This window comes from Chelonoidis abingdonii, chromosome 2 (assembly GCF_003597395.2).
Source record: "Chelonoidis abingdonii isolate Lonesome George chromosome 2, CheloAbing_2.0, whole genome shotgun sequence".
NCBI lineage: Eukaryota > Metazoa > Chordata > Testudines > Testudinidae > Chelonoidis > Chelonoidis abingdonii.
In genome coordinates, this window is record NC_133770.1 from 136319910 (window position 1) to 136335238 (window position 15329).

Genomic DNA, 15329 nt, shown 5'->3' on the forward strand with positions numbered 1-15329 from the left:
TTCCTGAACAGTTTATATCCATCCATGACAGTACTCCAGTCATGTGAGTTATCCCACCAAGTCGCTGTTATTTCAATCATATCAAAATTCCTTCACTGTGCCCGGATTTCCAGTTCTCCCCGCTTGTTTCCCAGGCTTCTCGCATTTGTGTATAGGCAATTATGATAACTCGCTGATCGGCCTGCTTTCTCAGTATGAGGCATTGTCAGACAAGGAGGTGCATTGTCTATTTTAAACAACTGACTAGCAAGATTCTGACATGACCTTCCCCTTCATTTCCTCAGCAGAAGATCTAATTGAAGAAATCTCCTCAAACTAAACACCATTCCTTGCCATACTTCCAGTGGAGGTGGCCTAGGCATAAGTAAGAGCAGAACATGGCTTTGCATCTTCAAAGCACTTTATAAAATAACTCATTCTCACAGCATTCCTGTGAGGAAGGTAACTACTATTTTCCCCATTTTGCAGATGAGAAAATTAAGGCAGAGTGGTAATACAGAGACTTTTAAAGGCAGTTTATTTTGCTAGTACATTAGAGAAATACACTTTGAAGCTCATCTGTTCTCTCATGTACATATTTTTTAAATATTAGCTCATATTTTTTTAAAATACATATTATTTACTTGACAAGCACTGCCATTTTTTAGAATTGTATTGCTCATCAGAGAAAGGCATTGTGCAGAGTTTGCACCTGTTAAAGTGTGCACAGGATGATCCACAGGATACAGAGGGACATGCGTGGCTAACACAGACAAAAATCACATTATGGCCTAACAACTATTAGAAGCTTGACTATGGCTCACACAAGCCTAAGATGAATTGAGGAAGATGAGAGAGGGGGATGAAGTGCACTATCCAAGTGCAGGTACCTGGAAGTATTATGCTGATAAAAGGCACAGTAGCTTCAGAGGTCCGAGTGAATGCAGGGAAACATCCCTTGTTGTACCTGTTCAAAGGTTGTAAGTCAGCACTTCTAACAGCACAGCCATTGCAGCCTGCCAGGGTATTCAGATATACACTCTCTGGGCTCATTACTACTACTTACATCACTATCACCCTTCTGCTGTCCTGCACTGGTAATAAGACTATGCCTGGCCTTGTGCTTTCTCCCACCTCTGGAACAAAGGAGATAAATGAGAACACTATGCCTTTAACCAGATGTAAAATAAAACATTCACATCAAACAGCAAGATATTAATAAGATGGGACATCATCTACCTAAGTAGATATGCCACTAAGTGAAAAGGACACTATATATATATATATATAGGAAGCTTTAAGTACTGCAGACTCACTAGTCAAACCCAATGGACTGGCAATGTCCATGCCACTATAATATAATGAAATTACAAGGTCCAACCATGACAATATCATGAGTTGGTGTACTGATGGGATTTAGAGTACTTTTAAAGGTGAGATGGCAACAAAATTGAGCGATGGATCTAACAAAGGGATCACATACAAACTTCTGTGTTATCAGTAGAACAAATCCAGTCATAGAGAATAGACTAAGTGTATGACATGAGCTACGAAAAACAAACTTCTCTCTTTCTTAGAGTGCATTACAGATTTTTCTGTACCACATAATGAAATGCATTTGATAAACAGTGTGTATCAGGCTATGCAGTGAATAATAAAGATCTAACATAGAAAGCAGTCTGTTGAACAGTGAACCACATTTATCCTACAGTGACCTGAACGAGACATATGTCACCCCATTTCCTCCGCAGGCCCTAACCCTTTCAGATCACTTACAACTACTCTCTTGAGTCTATACCAGTTGCCAGCATACAAAAAGGCACAATTCATAGTCTTGGTGTTCTATAAATCTAGTTTTCATAATCTAGATCCCAGGAACTTGGGCAACACCCCCTTCTCTCCCTAAGTCTTTGCCCAAGAGTTACAGGCCTGGGAAGGGATGGTCTCCTTTAATCCTGACCAAACTGGAAGCTAGACAATCTTGGTCAGGAGTCATTGGTTCTGGATCACTCTCTTCAAGCAGGTTGCTGGAATCCCACGTTTGCAGTTTTTAGGGCACAATATAAGTCCTGATATCAGCAGTCTTCATCTTTAGCTATGTTTGCCGCGCCCCTGCCACCCTTTTCTATTTGTTTTATATTTGTTACCCTTTCTCATGGCTATTCTATATGCAAAATGAGAATGCAATCCTTTCATTTGGAGGGATGGCTTGGGTGAGCACCTGAGGGTTGTCCTGAGTCCATATTAATTGTCTTGAATTGTGTGCCTGCTTGGATCATCCCTTTGATTTTAATATTTCTTATCAGTTCATTGTTCTGCTCTTAGATGACTACTGATAAATGCCATCTCCTCAGCAATAAGAAAGGGAAAACAGAATAGATATCCTGTTGGAAAAGAGAAAGATACAACTAGCACCGTCAATTGCAAAATTATCACCTTAGGGCTACAGCTACTTGATTCTGCCAGTTTAATGGGTTGGGAAAGGAACACTGGAAAAAAAATTATAAATGGACATCCTTGCAATGGGGAGTATTAATAGGGAAAAGGAAGTCACTAATAACTATTCCTGGGGTATTGCCTGCTTCGTATTTCTGTCTATCACAAGTATATCACACTGCCTTATAAATTTTTAAAAATAAAAATGTACACATATACACACACAGAGTAATTTTCTTTGCACAAGCACACACAGACTGACATGTATATTCTTATTGGCCTCTCTCATAACATTGTAATACCACCTTTCACTATTATTGAGATTTATAGTAAAGCAATTCTGTTATTATGATAATCCTTAAAACAAACCAAATGAATGTACTGTAAGGACTCTTGCAGAAATATTTTAGTTTATCTTAAAGAGCCAATGTCTTATACTTTTATTGAAGCATATATGTTAATTGCCACTTATCGTAATGAGATTCTTTTTATTACAGGGAAAAGAAAGCTTTACAAAGACAGGTTTGAAAATATACCGCAGCTCTTTGTAGAAAGTGATGCAAAATGGGTTTTGATGGTTCACAGTGGACACAGGATGCTTTGCTTCAGCCTACTTCTCTCCTTTGTACAACGAGAGACTTATGATTTAAGAACTTTGAAAGTAGTGAGTCAGTGCTTTCATTCTCTGTGTGGTGGGAAATTAACCCCAACAGAGGTAATCAATCAGAACTTTGACTTTGAAAGTAAAAGCACAGCAGGAATGCCTCAGGATATAAAATTTAAATTATGCAATAGCTGGCACAATCACTAACTGTGCTGATTTCTATCTGGACAGTTCAAAAAAATAATGTGCCACTACCAGTTATTTATATTTTTAATGCTATTTACATTTTTAAATTATCTATTTTAGTTGTCACATTTTTCATCAGAAAGTGCTGGGGGAAGGGGAGTGAATGAAAAAGTCATGAAAAGGGATCTTCCAGATCATCATTCTATGAGCATTCTAGAAAGTACAGCATTTTTGGTAAACACACCATTTGTGTGTGTGTTCATTGGATTTTCCAGTGTATTTTGTATAAATAGTTTAAAGGTGCTGTTTGAAACATATTTATCAAAAACAGCATACTATAAAAAATGTAAACAGTAAAAACTCATAACAATATCATTCACTATGACATGGAAATGGATAATATATCAATGGTACATTATACCTATGGGATATTACATTTTATTCTGTTTGAAGATAGTTTTGATTGTATTGCTGAACTGTTTTTCAGCATGACTGCTGTTGTTACTATCTCGTTCTGCCAGATTTTACAATTTTCTTTTTTTTTAGTTTAGTCCATTAGTGACCCACTGACAAATCTGACAGATCATACAGATTTAGTACCAAAAACTCATTTCATCACAAATTCTCTTAACACGGAAATAGATCACAGTGTCATGGAAGTCCACGACCTATTGGATCATCCAGTTTATCCCTTGAGCAACGGAAGATTGCTCCCTACAATACATTTTCTGGTGTTTGTTCGGTTTAGCTTCAAAGAGTCCAAACAATATTCCTGTGAAATCAATTCCACAGGGTAACACAGCTCACCACCAGAAGGCTTTTCTTGATATTCAGCCCAATTTTTTGTTTTTTAATTCCATTCATTACTCTTAATTATACCTCTGTGTACTATGTTAAATGATTTCTGTCTTTTCTCAGCGTTCCTTCAAGTATTTGGGGTGTTTTGTCTCTGTCCTCATTATTCTTTTAGCCAAGCTCTTAATCTTTCCTCATATATCAATCTGTCCAACTCTCTTGGTATTTTTGTTGCTCTTCTCTAAAATCCCTCCAATTTGTCAATATGTTTCTGGTAATGTGGTGAATAGGGGCAGCTTAGTAAGGCATTTTGCCCATGCAATGGAATATACCTCTTACAGATAAGGACACATGCTCAGCAGTGCTCTTTACCATTGCTGCTAAAGAGAATTACATGCCTTGTTCTAGTGCTGCTGTTAGTGGCAAGGAGCCTATCCGTGTTCCCAAACCATGATTTCTGAGATTCCAGAATCCTACTCATGGAAGTTAAACAGGATCTGCGCATAGAATTCAAGGGGGTGCTGGGTCTGTATTATCTGCTGCTCCTGTGAGAGTTCCTGTTGCATGGGGACAGGTGTCCAACACCATTCCTCCTCATTTTGTACCCCTGTCTCTACCACCACCTGTGTAAAACAGGCCATAACTTCACCCTTCAAAATAAATTAATCACTTTAACTTGAGAAACTGAGTTTTTCCCCACCTTCAACTCACTTTGATTCCTTCATGCCAGAGTAGTTAAAAAAAAAAAAATCGGGTAATAATCTTTTACCTGGTGTATCAAGCTAATTTTCATAAGACTGACTTCTATTTGAAGCCAGAAAACTTTTACTCAAGGATGTCACACTCTTTTATTTCTGTTTACAAATAATTTAAGTCTAGAGCTGAGCGATTACTACAATAAAATATTTACAAACATTTGTTTGAGTAAAATCCATACAACCGGCTTTGACAGTGTTCGTATCTCCCTCCCCACCCCCGCTTTAATCTGCTTTTCAGAACACTACCATGTGACTCAGGTAACCAACCAAATAACACAATCTGTGAATATGCAGATAACAAATACTTGAAGCAATAGCTGCAGTCAGTAGCTCACTAGTAATCTACAACATGAAATATATTTGCATAAGCTACAATATAAAACCTTGTTACCAAAAAAAAAAAAGTGTAAAAATCACAGCCTGTTTATGATTAATTCATGAAATGAAAAATGGTAGATAAACAAATTTCTTTCTGTGTAAAGCTTACCAAGTTCTATTTACATCTGTGGATGTCAATATTCCATCTCCTATGTTCTTATTGAAATTAGTATTCATATAATTCCATGCATTATATTGGAAGGAGAAGAGAAACAAAACCAGCTGGAAAATAAGGCTAGAGCACCAAGCAAAAGTAAACAAAATCATTTTACAAAAGGAACAAGTTTGACATTTGCTAGCATATAACCTATGCAGGTGCTGATCATTCCAACATTACAGTGATAATGGTGTCTTTTCCACAAAGATTACATCTTTTTAAACCACATGTCCAACACCACCATAAAATAGTACATATGCTTTCCTTCAGCACAAGGAGGAATGCCTTCAATTCCAAAATATTTCTCCTAACTGTATTTATTGCAATCAATCTCATTTTTCTCTTATATTTCAAGTCGCTGTATATCTTTTGTATGGCATAAACAAAGTATTATTACAAGACAGAGTGTTTTTTGCATGCAAAAATCCTTTATAGTATCCCCATCAAGAATTCAATACCATAGAACAAATGTCAGTATTTAGTGACCTTCAAGATGGGTAAATTATGTTAGTGTGATGATATTTTATCTGTGTGTGCCAATATATATATATATATAACCTAAAACACACAGAGCCTGTTGTCTCCTCCTCATTCAAACATATGGTGTAGCATCAAGAATTAAAGATAAGAAGACAGTAGCTATACCCACATCAGAAGTGGGTCACTAGCATAACGAGCTGTACTAGAAGCAGTAGTGTCCCTGATGTGCTACGAAATTAATCTGTTGTTGGCCTCTCAAACTAGTGAGGCAGTTACTATACAGATAGTCAACATGTACAGAGTGCAGGCTATCAAGGCTATGAACTGTTCATTTCTATAGTGAAAGAAGGAAAATCTTGCCATTATATCTTATGTCTCTTGTTGGTTAAACACCTCCCTAATGACCTTGTTGGGGACACATTTTGGGTGTTCCTATTGCTAAATACCATGCAACAAAATCACAATATCTACCACAGAAAATCCTGTACAAATGAATACAGATTTTAAGAAGTCAAATATTTTTGAATAAAAACTTCATTATGTAACTTCTCAAGAGTCTTATTTCAACTTCAAAGCAATTTAACTTACAAGAATCATAAAACCCCCATAAAATTACTGACCAAACAAACCAGTATACCTAGAGAACGCAATGATGACTATATTTTATATTTATATGCATACAATCACAGAGTGCGTATGTGTCATAGAGGCCAGTATTTTCTATGAAGAGAAGAGGTTCTACATTTTAAATCTGTAGGCAGCAATAATCATTTATTGAAAATTACATTGCAAATCATTTTGCTGTCATGTACTGGCAGAGCTTAGCTACAGTATCTTCAGATGAAATATAGACCTGAGCATGTGCTATCTCTCAATCACCGTTATTCTCATAGCCTAGCACTCGGGTGCCACTTTGGACATTATTAAACATTTACAGAAGAATAAAATTTCTCCTTGAATAGAAAACGAAAACCTAAGCCGTCACAATTAAGATTCAAGGACTCATCGTGCCATAATCTCAGCATAATTTCTTTTCATGGTATTTCACATGGTGGCCCTAGCAAGGGTAGACAAATGTATGTACAGAAGGCCATCTTGTTCTAAAGGAGAGCTCACACAAGCATACTAAAAAAAAGCATTAAAACAGACAACTCTAATTCAAACAAAGAATCTTTTGCAGGACAATTCACAACTCTTGTTTCATTTTTTAATAATACACCATAGTTGAAATACAAGAAGTAGACTGCAATTATAACCCTTCTTTATCAACATGTAATAGACAAAATAAGGTTTCACCCACCTGGGATCTTTCTGAATGCTATCAATGGAAGGTGACCTAGCCAAGGTCCCTTCTGGTGGGATGGCTGGCCCAGATTTGCTGTATGGTGATTCAACAGAAGGACAATACTGCAGCTGTCGGTAGGGGTCTGCGTAATTGGAAGCTGGGCCTGCAGCATAGCTGGCCCTCTGGAAGGTCGATGTTGCGTTCTGTGTGCCGTGCTGACTGCCTGTGCGCTGTAAGGGTACGGAGTCGACACCAGGGGAAGATGGGGCTACGACAGGAAAGTAGGGACAAAGTAAAAAATTGAGGACCTGTTCACAGAAATGGTTAACCAGGTCTAGGCAGAGGAAAAAAATACACACATATAAACAGGGGTTCGAAAAGAATGAGAAAAAAAACGAACAACACTGTCATAGTTGAAAGCAGTGAGGTAAATTACTGTCAAGTGAAAATTCTAAATAGCATGCCACACAAAGACTAAATAATATTTAAAATGGTTACACAGATATTAGGTAGAAATACTTCTTTGAGATGGGCTTTGAACTGCTTACATCATATTCAAGAATGAGTTAATCAGAAGTTAAAAAAAACATAAGCAACAAAATCTCCATGCAAGTTTTGTATATATCATGTGAAGAGCATGGGAGTAGTCAAGCTAAATTTCAACAGCTCTAAAGGTCTGATTCTGCAGTGTTTACACAGCTAAACCACCCACCAAATGAGAGCAGAACCAGGCTCTAAGGTCTGGGTTGGAAATGATGACTATTAAAGGTTAAACAAATATAGGGATTACTTGTCATCCCACTTCTGGGGTCCCAGTTCCTGTAAAATATTCAACACAGAGCCCTGCTTGCATTAACAGTTTTTATTGATATCACTATAAACAAGATTCACTTATCCACTACCTCATCCTGAAAGAGAATTACACTATGCACATTTGTCTCTACCTGTCTAAAATGTCAAGATTATTGTATCAACAGTTCAGAGCATTTTAACTAGTAGATTTAAAGTGACTCAGTGATTTTGCACCTTAAAAATCTTATTAGTCTGCTTCATAGGCCATTATCCTTTTATTACACCACTAGAGTAGAACACACTTCAATATGCCATGAATACTGGGTTCTTAGCAGCAGCAATTTTAGACCCAAGTTCGCAGTCCAGATGATGTCAATTAGATTCTTATTGTAAGGACTATAGGATTAGTTCCTATACGACCTACTGGCCCTGAAACAAGAACAAATGAAAAGCCACTCCTGTCTATGAGAGAGTTCTGAGCAGCAGAAAAAGTAAATACACTGTAAGTGAGCTCATTATGGGCCTAATGTTGCTCTTATCAAATGCAACAGCAGTTCTTCCATAAATGGCAATGGGTCCAGGCTCAGGATCATTTGATTACATCAAAATCATAGGTGAACATGCATCCTCAAGTTCCAGATCTCATAATAATTTTCCCTGTCATTTCTTTTGATACACACATTTACATTTCAGATGCATAATTACAAATATTTTGTATACTTCATTAAGTTCCATGAAACAACTTTAAGGGTTTCATATTGCAGTATATTTAAAAATTAAAAATGCAATACTGAAAAAGTAGTTAATAGTGCTTGTATGATAGGGTCCATCTAACACTAGTACTTGACAAGGTTAAGATACCTTTTTCACTCAGAATCTCATTTAGTATCCTTCCGTCTTTTATTAGTTTTCCTTCTTTTTTTGTACTGTTCATTTTGATGTATATGAACAGTGAGTTGAATCACAGAATTTATGTTATAACAGTTATGATGTCATAATATTGAAAATCTAGTGGTTAACAGACATAAAAATACAATACTATCAAATTATGTTAGTCTGTATGAAAATACAATAAAGAAAAATCTCACTTTGATACTGTCTTTTATCTTATGTTGTATATTTCCTTAATGAATAACCCATATATATATATACAGTGACAAAGTTCCTCCTCTACCTTGGTGGGTCCTGCGCTTCTCGGCAGATTTGCTCACCTCAGTGATCTTCCCCACAGTCTGGGTCAACTCCTCCTGTGTCTGATCAGGAGTTGGGAGGTTTGGGGGGAACCCAGGCCCGCCCTCTACTCCAGGTTCCAGCCCAGGGCCCTGTGGATTGCAGCTGTCTATAGTACCTCCTGTAACAGCTGCATGACAGCTACAACTCCCTGGGCTACTTCCCCATGGCCTCCTCCAAACACCTTCTTTATCCTCACCACAGGACCTTCCTCCTGGTGTCTGATAACGCTTGTCCTCCTCAATCCTCCAGCAGTACACTCTCTCACTCTCAGCTCCTTGCCTTCTTGCTCCCAGCTCCTCACACACGCTCCTTCTCCTCTGGCTCCTCCCTGCCTGACTGGAGTGAGCTCCTTTTTAAACCCAGGTGCCCTGATTAGCCTGCCTTGATTGGCTGCAGGTGTTCTAATTAAAGTAGCTCTCTCTACTGCCTTCTAGAAAGATCTTAATTGGCTCCAGGTGCCTTGATTAACCTGGAGCAACTGCCATTTGGTTCCCATGGTCCTAGGGATTTGTTTAGCCTGGGGCTAACATACCTGTTTATCAGTACTTTACTGTAGCCATCTGGCCTTGCCCCATCACAATATATAAAGAATAAACTTCTGTTTCAAAGAGAGATCAATTGTAATGTAATAACTGTATCCGAATACTGATAAACTGTGTTCACAAACCAAACCAAAATTCCTGGACTCAGCAGTATTATATTAACAAGATACTGAAAAGATGGCAAAGTTTTAACAGCAGGGAATAAGTAAAATTAACTGAAAAAAATTGTAGTGTCAGAGGAAAAAAGAAAATTATTCAAAAAAGCGGACATTAGGAAAAAGTAGTAAAAATAACAAGTAGAAATGAAAGAAATAAAGTGATGAACTGCATTAAGAGCTTGATATTTAGGAGTTGGAATTATGACATGGGGAATGCTGTTAACTTTTGATCTCTCATTGAAATCTGGAGTGTTGCAAAAAGCTCTAAGTAATAACTTTGATAAAAAGGAGGCCTTTCATAGCCACATAGGCAGCCTTTCATTGCCCTTCATTGCCACATTGCCCCATGTATTTCATCATTTCTTCTTGCACCACAGTTCAATGAAATGTTAAAAAAATATTTGATACTTATTTTGTTTCCATCTTATTTTCTCTTTAGTGTTGATATCAATAAGGCAACTGTATGAACTGAAGCTAGTTATCACACTTTTAATACCTACATGCTTTTTGACTCACTCTGATTCATTTTCATAATTATGTCATCCTAACAAGCTATTATTTCCTTTTGAATTTTATTATAATGTACACAGACTTGTGGTAGTTAGAATATGAAAGAATAAGACCAAAAGTTGACTACACAAAACATACCTTTAAAGAAATTGCTGTTAAGATCTGCTTTCTTTTCAGCTATGGTAGGTCTCTAGTGAACCAGTAAGGAATAGTAGGCATATGTTCAAAGTGGGCCTAAGTAGATGTGTTTGAAACACAGACGGGTGAGTTTGGGGATGTTTGTGTAATTCTCTTCTTTGATTTTAAATTACATGAGTTCGTACACCCCCTGAATTTTGCTTTGGCTTTTGGATATGAATGAACACCCCAAAACAAGGACAGCTGAAAACAAAGAGGTCTGCTTGGAACCACAAATTGTCCCAGAGCTGCTCAAAACTAAAGCCAGGTAATTTTGTGAGCAATAGTTCATTTTCCAATGTAAACAGAGTTACAGGGTCACTTCCAAGAGTCTTCTATTGTCACGAAAAAACAGGAAATATAAGATCCAGAAAGTTCAGATTAAATCTGTCATTTGTGGCCTATCTTGCTTCTTTATATTTTTATGGGTGTGTGTGTGTGTGTGTGCGTGCGTACGCTTATGCATGTTAAGTACAGACCAAATTTTCCAAGGCTTACACTGGAGTTAGGTGGGTGAAGGCACCAAGTAAACATTATTTGTTAGATGCTCTGGGCCATTTTGCTCCATTTGCACTGTTCAGACTGGCTGTAACTCCACAACTGGGGAGACTCTTCTGGTGCAATGTAATCCCCCAGAGTAGTCAGCTCCTATACTTCCCTCTCAGCAACACTCTGGTGCAGGGACAGGTTTGATAGGGAGGAGTGACTGATGTCTGAGGTGTTCCGGATAACCCTAGCTAGCGGCCAGGCCTTAGCGGCTCTAACTTGCATTAGTGCTAGGGCATAGTACTTGCTTTATGCTGTACTCAGTAGAACCGGAGTGTAACAGATAATCTGAACCTAAAAAGGACATCTGAATCTTCTAAATATCTACCTGTTATTTTCAACAGGAGCTGCTTAACTGAGATGTAGAGATGATGTCTAAAGGTGAGAGTCTCAATCTTGAGCTAGAAGTGTAGTTTTATCCTGAAATGTCTAAGTGCAATTTTCAACACCTACAAACTATGAACTGTGTCTAAGCAGGGCAATCAAGAAAATGTAATAAAGATCTCATTATTATTTCATTTTGGGTCTTCATCGGTAGTGGGGGGCTGGGGAAGGGGAGTGGAACACTTCCTGAAGCTGGGTGCATGGATCACAGGAAAAGGAAAACTGTTTTCTACTACAGAGAAATTTTGGCCAAGCGATGAGAACACCCCAGAAAGGCCGTCTAACTATACATGATGCCCATTTAAGGATGTGATGTGGGCCTCGGCAAATTAGGCGGGTTTATTTGCTAGGGCTCTCCAGGCTGCTGGTGTATGTGCAGAATAAGCATCTTACATCTCTTCCTCTGTCCTTCTCACAACACCAAACTGGATGCAGTGACACTTATATTATAATGAAAATTGAGGTATATCTTATGAAAGGATCCTAAGGCCTCATACCTGAGCACTTTGTTCAGTCAAAATTCCTACAGATGGAAATTGGAGTCATTGTGAATTCAACAGAAGTCAAAGAGAATTTGGAAAGAGTGAGGTATGTCCGATCAGGCCCTCAAAAGCTAAGAGTAAATGTATACAGATTCCTCTGCTACATTCTTTTGAATGCACTGATTTACTTGGTCCATATTATTGTATAAATTAGGGATATTATCTTGCAACATTTTGCTCCACAAATCATATAATCCAGCTCATATTTTTATTGAACAAATGTTTTCTTGCTGCTTTGTCTGTTTCACAGTGCCAGTTGTATAGTTGCATGTAATGTTTTGCAGTTTTCTTTTTCTAAATGCATTGTTTTTAACACTTTAAATATGTAAAGAAGCCTTGACTGTGTTTACATGCAGATCAGTGTGGGTACAAATTCAATTGTGCCAAATAGAGGTCCCTTTAAAAATATGTCCTACAATGTGACCTTTTGGGGAATGTGTATTTAATTTCCTCCAAAACTGCCAATTAGAAGTTATAGTGCAAGTAACAGATTTTTGGCAATTGTACTAATGTAAAAAAAATGCTTGAAATGCTATCATGAAGCTCGGGGTTTGACAGGAACACTTGACTAGTAAACATGAACAGTCAAATCTAGCATCCTGTAAATCTTTCAATATGAATGTGGTAATATATTTATTTACAGGTGAACTACATTCCATTGATGCTGTCTCAAAAAAAGTAAGAAATTTTCCAGATAGAAAAAAAAATGTAGAGGAATAAATGAAAAATCAACTTTAATTCAATTTATAGAAAAGAAAAGAAACAAATGATGCTGCAATCTTCTGATTTGTAAGCGCTCTCTCTCCCAGGGTATGTTTAGGATTTTATGGTACAACACACATATTCTGTATTAAAAACAAATGTCCCCACAAAATTCTCTCATTTAAATTTAAATCTTAACTAAAAAAAGAGAAAAAAGTACAATAATAAATTCAAATTGCCGAGTTCCAGATTAAGATAGATTGTCTTCGTATACTCCATGTCTTGTGCAGATATCCAGTCTTTGAGGTTCAGAAAAGGATCAACTCATAATTCCCTGAAGCTAAATCAGGACACAATATAGCCCAGGCTGTTCCAATTTTCAATTTCTTAATTATCTCCTCTGTATTCCCTTTATAGTACCATTTTGTCTGTGCCTTGAATCTTCCCGTTCCTGATCTTTGCAATCATAAACTTCTCCAATTCCTGAATCCTGCAGCTGTTCCACAGCCTCAATAACTGGATGCTTTATACCCTCTGTATTCAGATGAAAGGGATACTAATCTTGTTATTCTGAGTGGTTGGCTGAACAGTTCTCTCCATTTTTGTTCTTAGTTTCTGCTGTTTTATTCACCTTCAAATTACACAGAAAATGTTCTCTGTATAACTTAGGCCTAAGAGAACTGAACTGTTAAATACATGAAAAGATAAATAAATAAAACCTACCTCATGTTAGCTTAACAAAACTACATGAAAATGTAACACCACATATATAACCACCATATGATATCTGAAGTGTTACGTTTTCTCTAAAACCAGTGGTTCTCAAACTTTTTTCATTTGTGTGCCCCTAAAAATTTTTGAATGGAGGTACAGACCCCTTCTGAAATCTTAGACATAGTCTCTGGACCCCCAGAGGCCTACAGACCACAGGTTGAAAACCACTGCTCTAAATGAACACATAATTGCTTTGAAGTAGCACCTACTGTAGTTATTTAAATTTACAGGGTCAGTTGTGGGACTGAGTGTTTGGGGACTGTTTGAGCCTTTGTTCCCTGGATCATTCCTGATCAACTTTCATCAGCTGCAATCAGCCTTGTGATCACCCTTCCCCTGTGTGATTAATGAGGGGATAGGACTGACCTAGGAGAGAAGACCTTATCTGCCAGAGGCTCAGCAACCAAGGCCTTGTCTACACTTGCAAGTTGCAGAGCTGGTGAGGGGGTTACAGCGCTGCAACTTAGCAGGTGTCTACACTTAAAAGCTCAGCCAGCGCTGCAACTCCCTGTTTGCAGCGCTGGCTGTACACCTGTGCTGCTCCGGTCTTTTTAGCAGAGACTCAGCGCGGGTGGCATGCTGGTCATCAGGTGTGGCACATCCCGCGTTTTATTGGCCTCCAGCGGTTTAGGACTATCCCAGCATTCCTTTTCAGCCTCTCTGGTCACACTTAGCACTCCACTGCCCTGGGGTCAGGTGATCCGTCCTTTAAATGCCCCGGGAATTTAAAAATCCTCTTCTGTTTGCTCAACGAGCGCGTGGGTTGCATCAATCAATCAATCTCAATCGCAACAATGCTCCACGCCAAACTTTCCCAGCATTGAGCAGTGCCGGCTGGGATCTAATCAGTGTTTGGGGAGAAGTTCCCAGCTGCGATCAAGCCGCAGAAATTATGATATCTTACGGCCAGATCTCACGTCATGCAAAGACAGGGTTATGACCGAGATGCTGTTCAGTGTAGGGTTAAGTGAGGAGTTGGAGGAGTGCCTACACCAAAGCCCGTGATGGACCGTCGCTCTGGTGCTGCCCACTATCTGCCGTTTTCCAGGAGCTGGATGCTATCTGGGATGTAACCCATGCAATCTAGATCATATCGGACAGTTCACAGCCTGGAGACCAGGGTGAAGGGGTAACGAGGTGATGTCCCTGCAGACTGCAGCCAGGAGCTGTTTTCACCAGAGAAGCAAGACAGTCGCTGGGTGCTACTTTGGAGAGATCAGAGAGTGTTCTTCAGGTAACAACTTTTTACAAAGATGCAAATGTTTTGGGAGCAGGGGCTATGCCTAGATGTGGAATAGCCCATTGATTTGATCTATCCGTCGTGTAATCTCCTCTGTAATCTCTCTCAAGTTTCAGCCAGAGCGGTGCAATGCGCCTTCAACAGTTTATGTGGAGAGAAACTGTGTTCCTTGTCCCAGCCAGGCTAACACGTCTGCGCCATTGTGCCCTGGGGGGGATCATGGCTTACACAGGGAGCTGCGTAGGGACCAGGGCGGAATCCACATAGCTGTAGAAGGTCTCCGCTCCTCCAGGTGACCCTGAGCAGCGAGAATATGGAAGTTACAATTCTGTTTGAAATTGCTAGGGATACTGTTAAGTGCTATTTCCCTGCACCTGATCTTTGCATTAACCCCACGGTAACAGGGAAAGAGAAGACAGCCTGAAAACCCCACCTGCCCTTTGAGCCGTGTGTGCAAGATGCCTTTCTCTGATTTCTGTACCTGATCTTGCATAACCCATGGCTAACAGGGAAAGAGAGGCAGCCTGAAACCCCACCCTGCCCTTTGAGCCGTGTGTGCAAGATGCCTTTCTCTGTTTCCCTGTACTGATCTTTTGCATAAACCCATGTGCTAGGAAAGAGAGAGGCAGCCTGAAACTCCCACCCACCTGCATCTTCTCAAACCTGTGTCT

General features: G+C 38.9%; 1 protein-coding gene across 5 annotated transcripts in view; it reads right to left on the bottom strand.

The window, feature by feature from the left end:
• The window catches only part of CTNND2 (catenin delta 2), a 1230307-nt gene that overhangs the window by 427966 nt on the left and 787012 nt on the right, over window positions 1-15329 (bottom strand). For all 5 annotated transcript variants that reach the window (XM_075062683.1, XM_075062682.1, XM_075062681.1 and 2 more), the window contains one exon: window positions 7074-7326. In XM_075062683.1, coding sequence (XP_074918784.1) covers window positions 7074-7326 — 253 coding nt within the window. The remainder of the gene's footprint in view (window positions 1-7073; window positions 7327-15329) is intronic.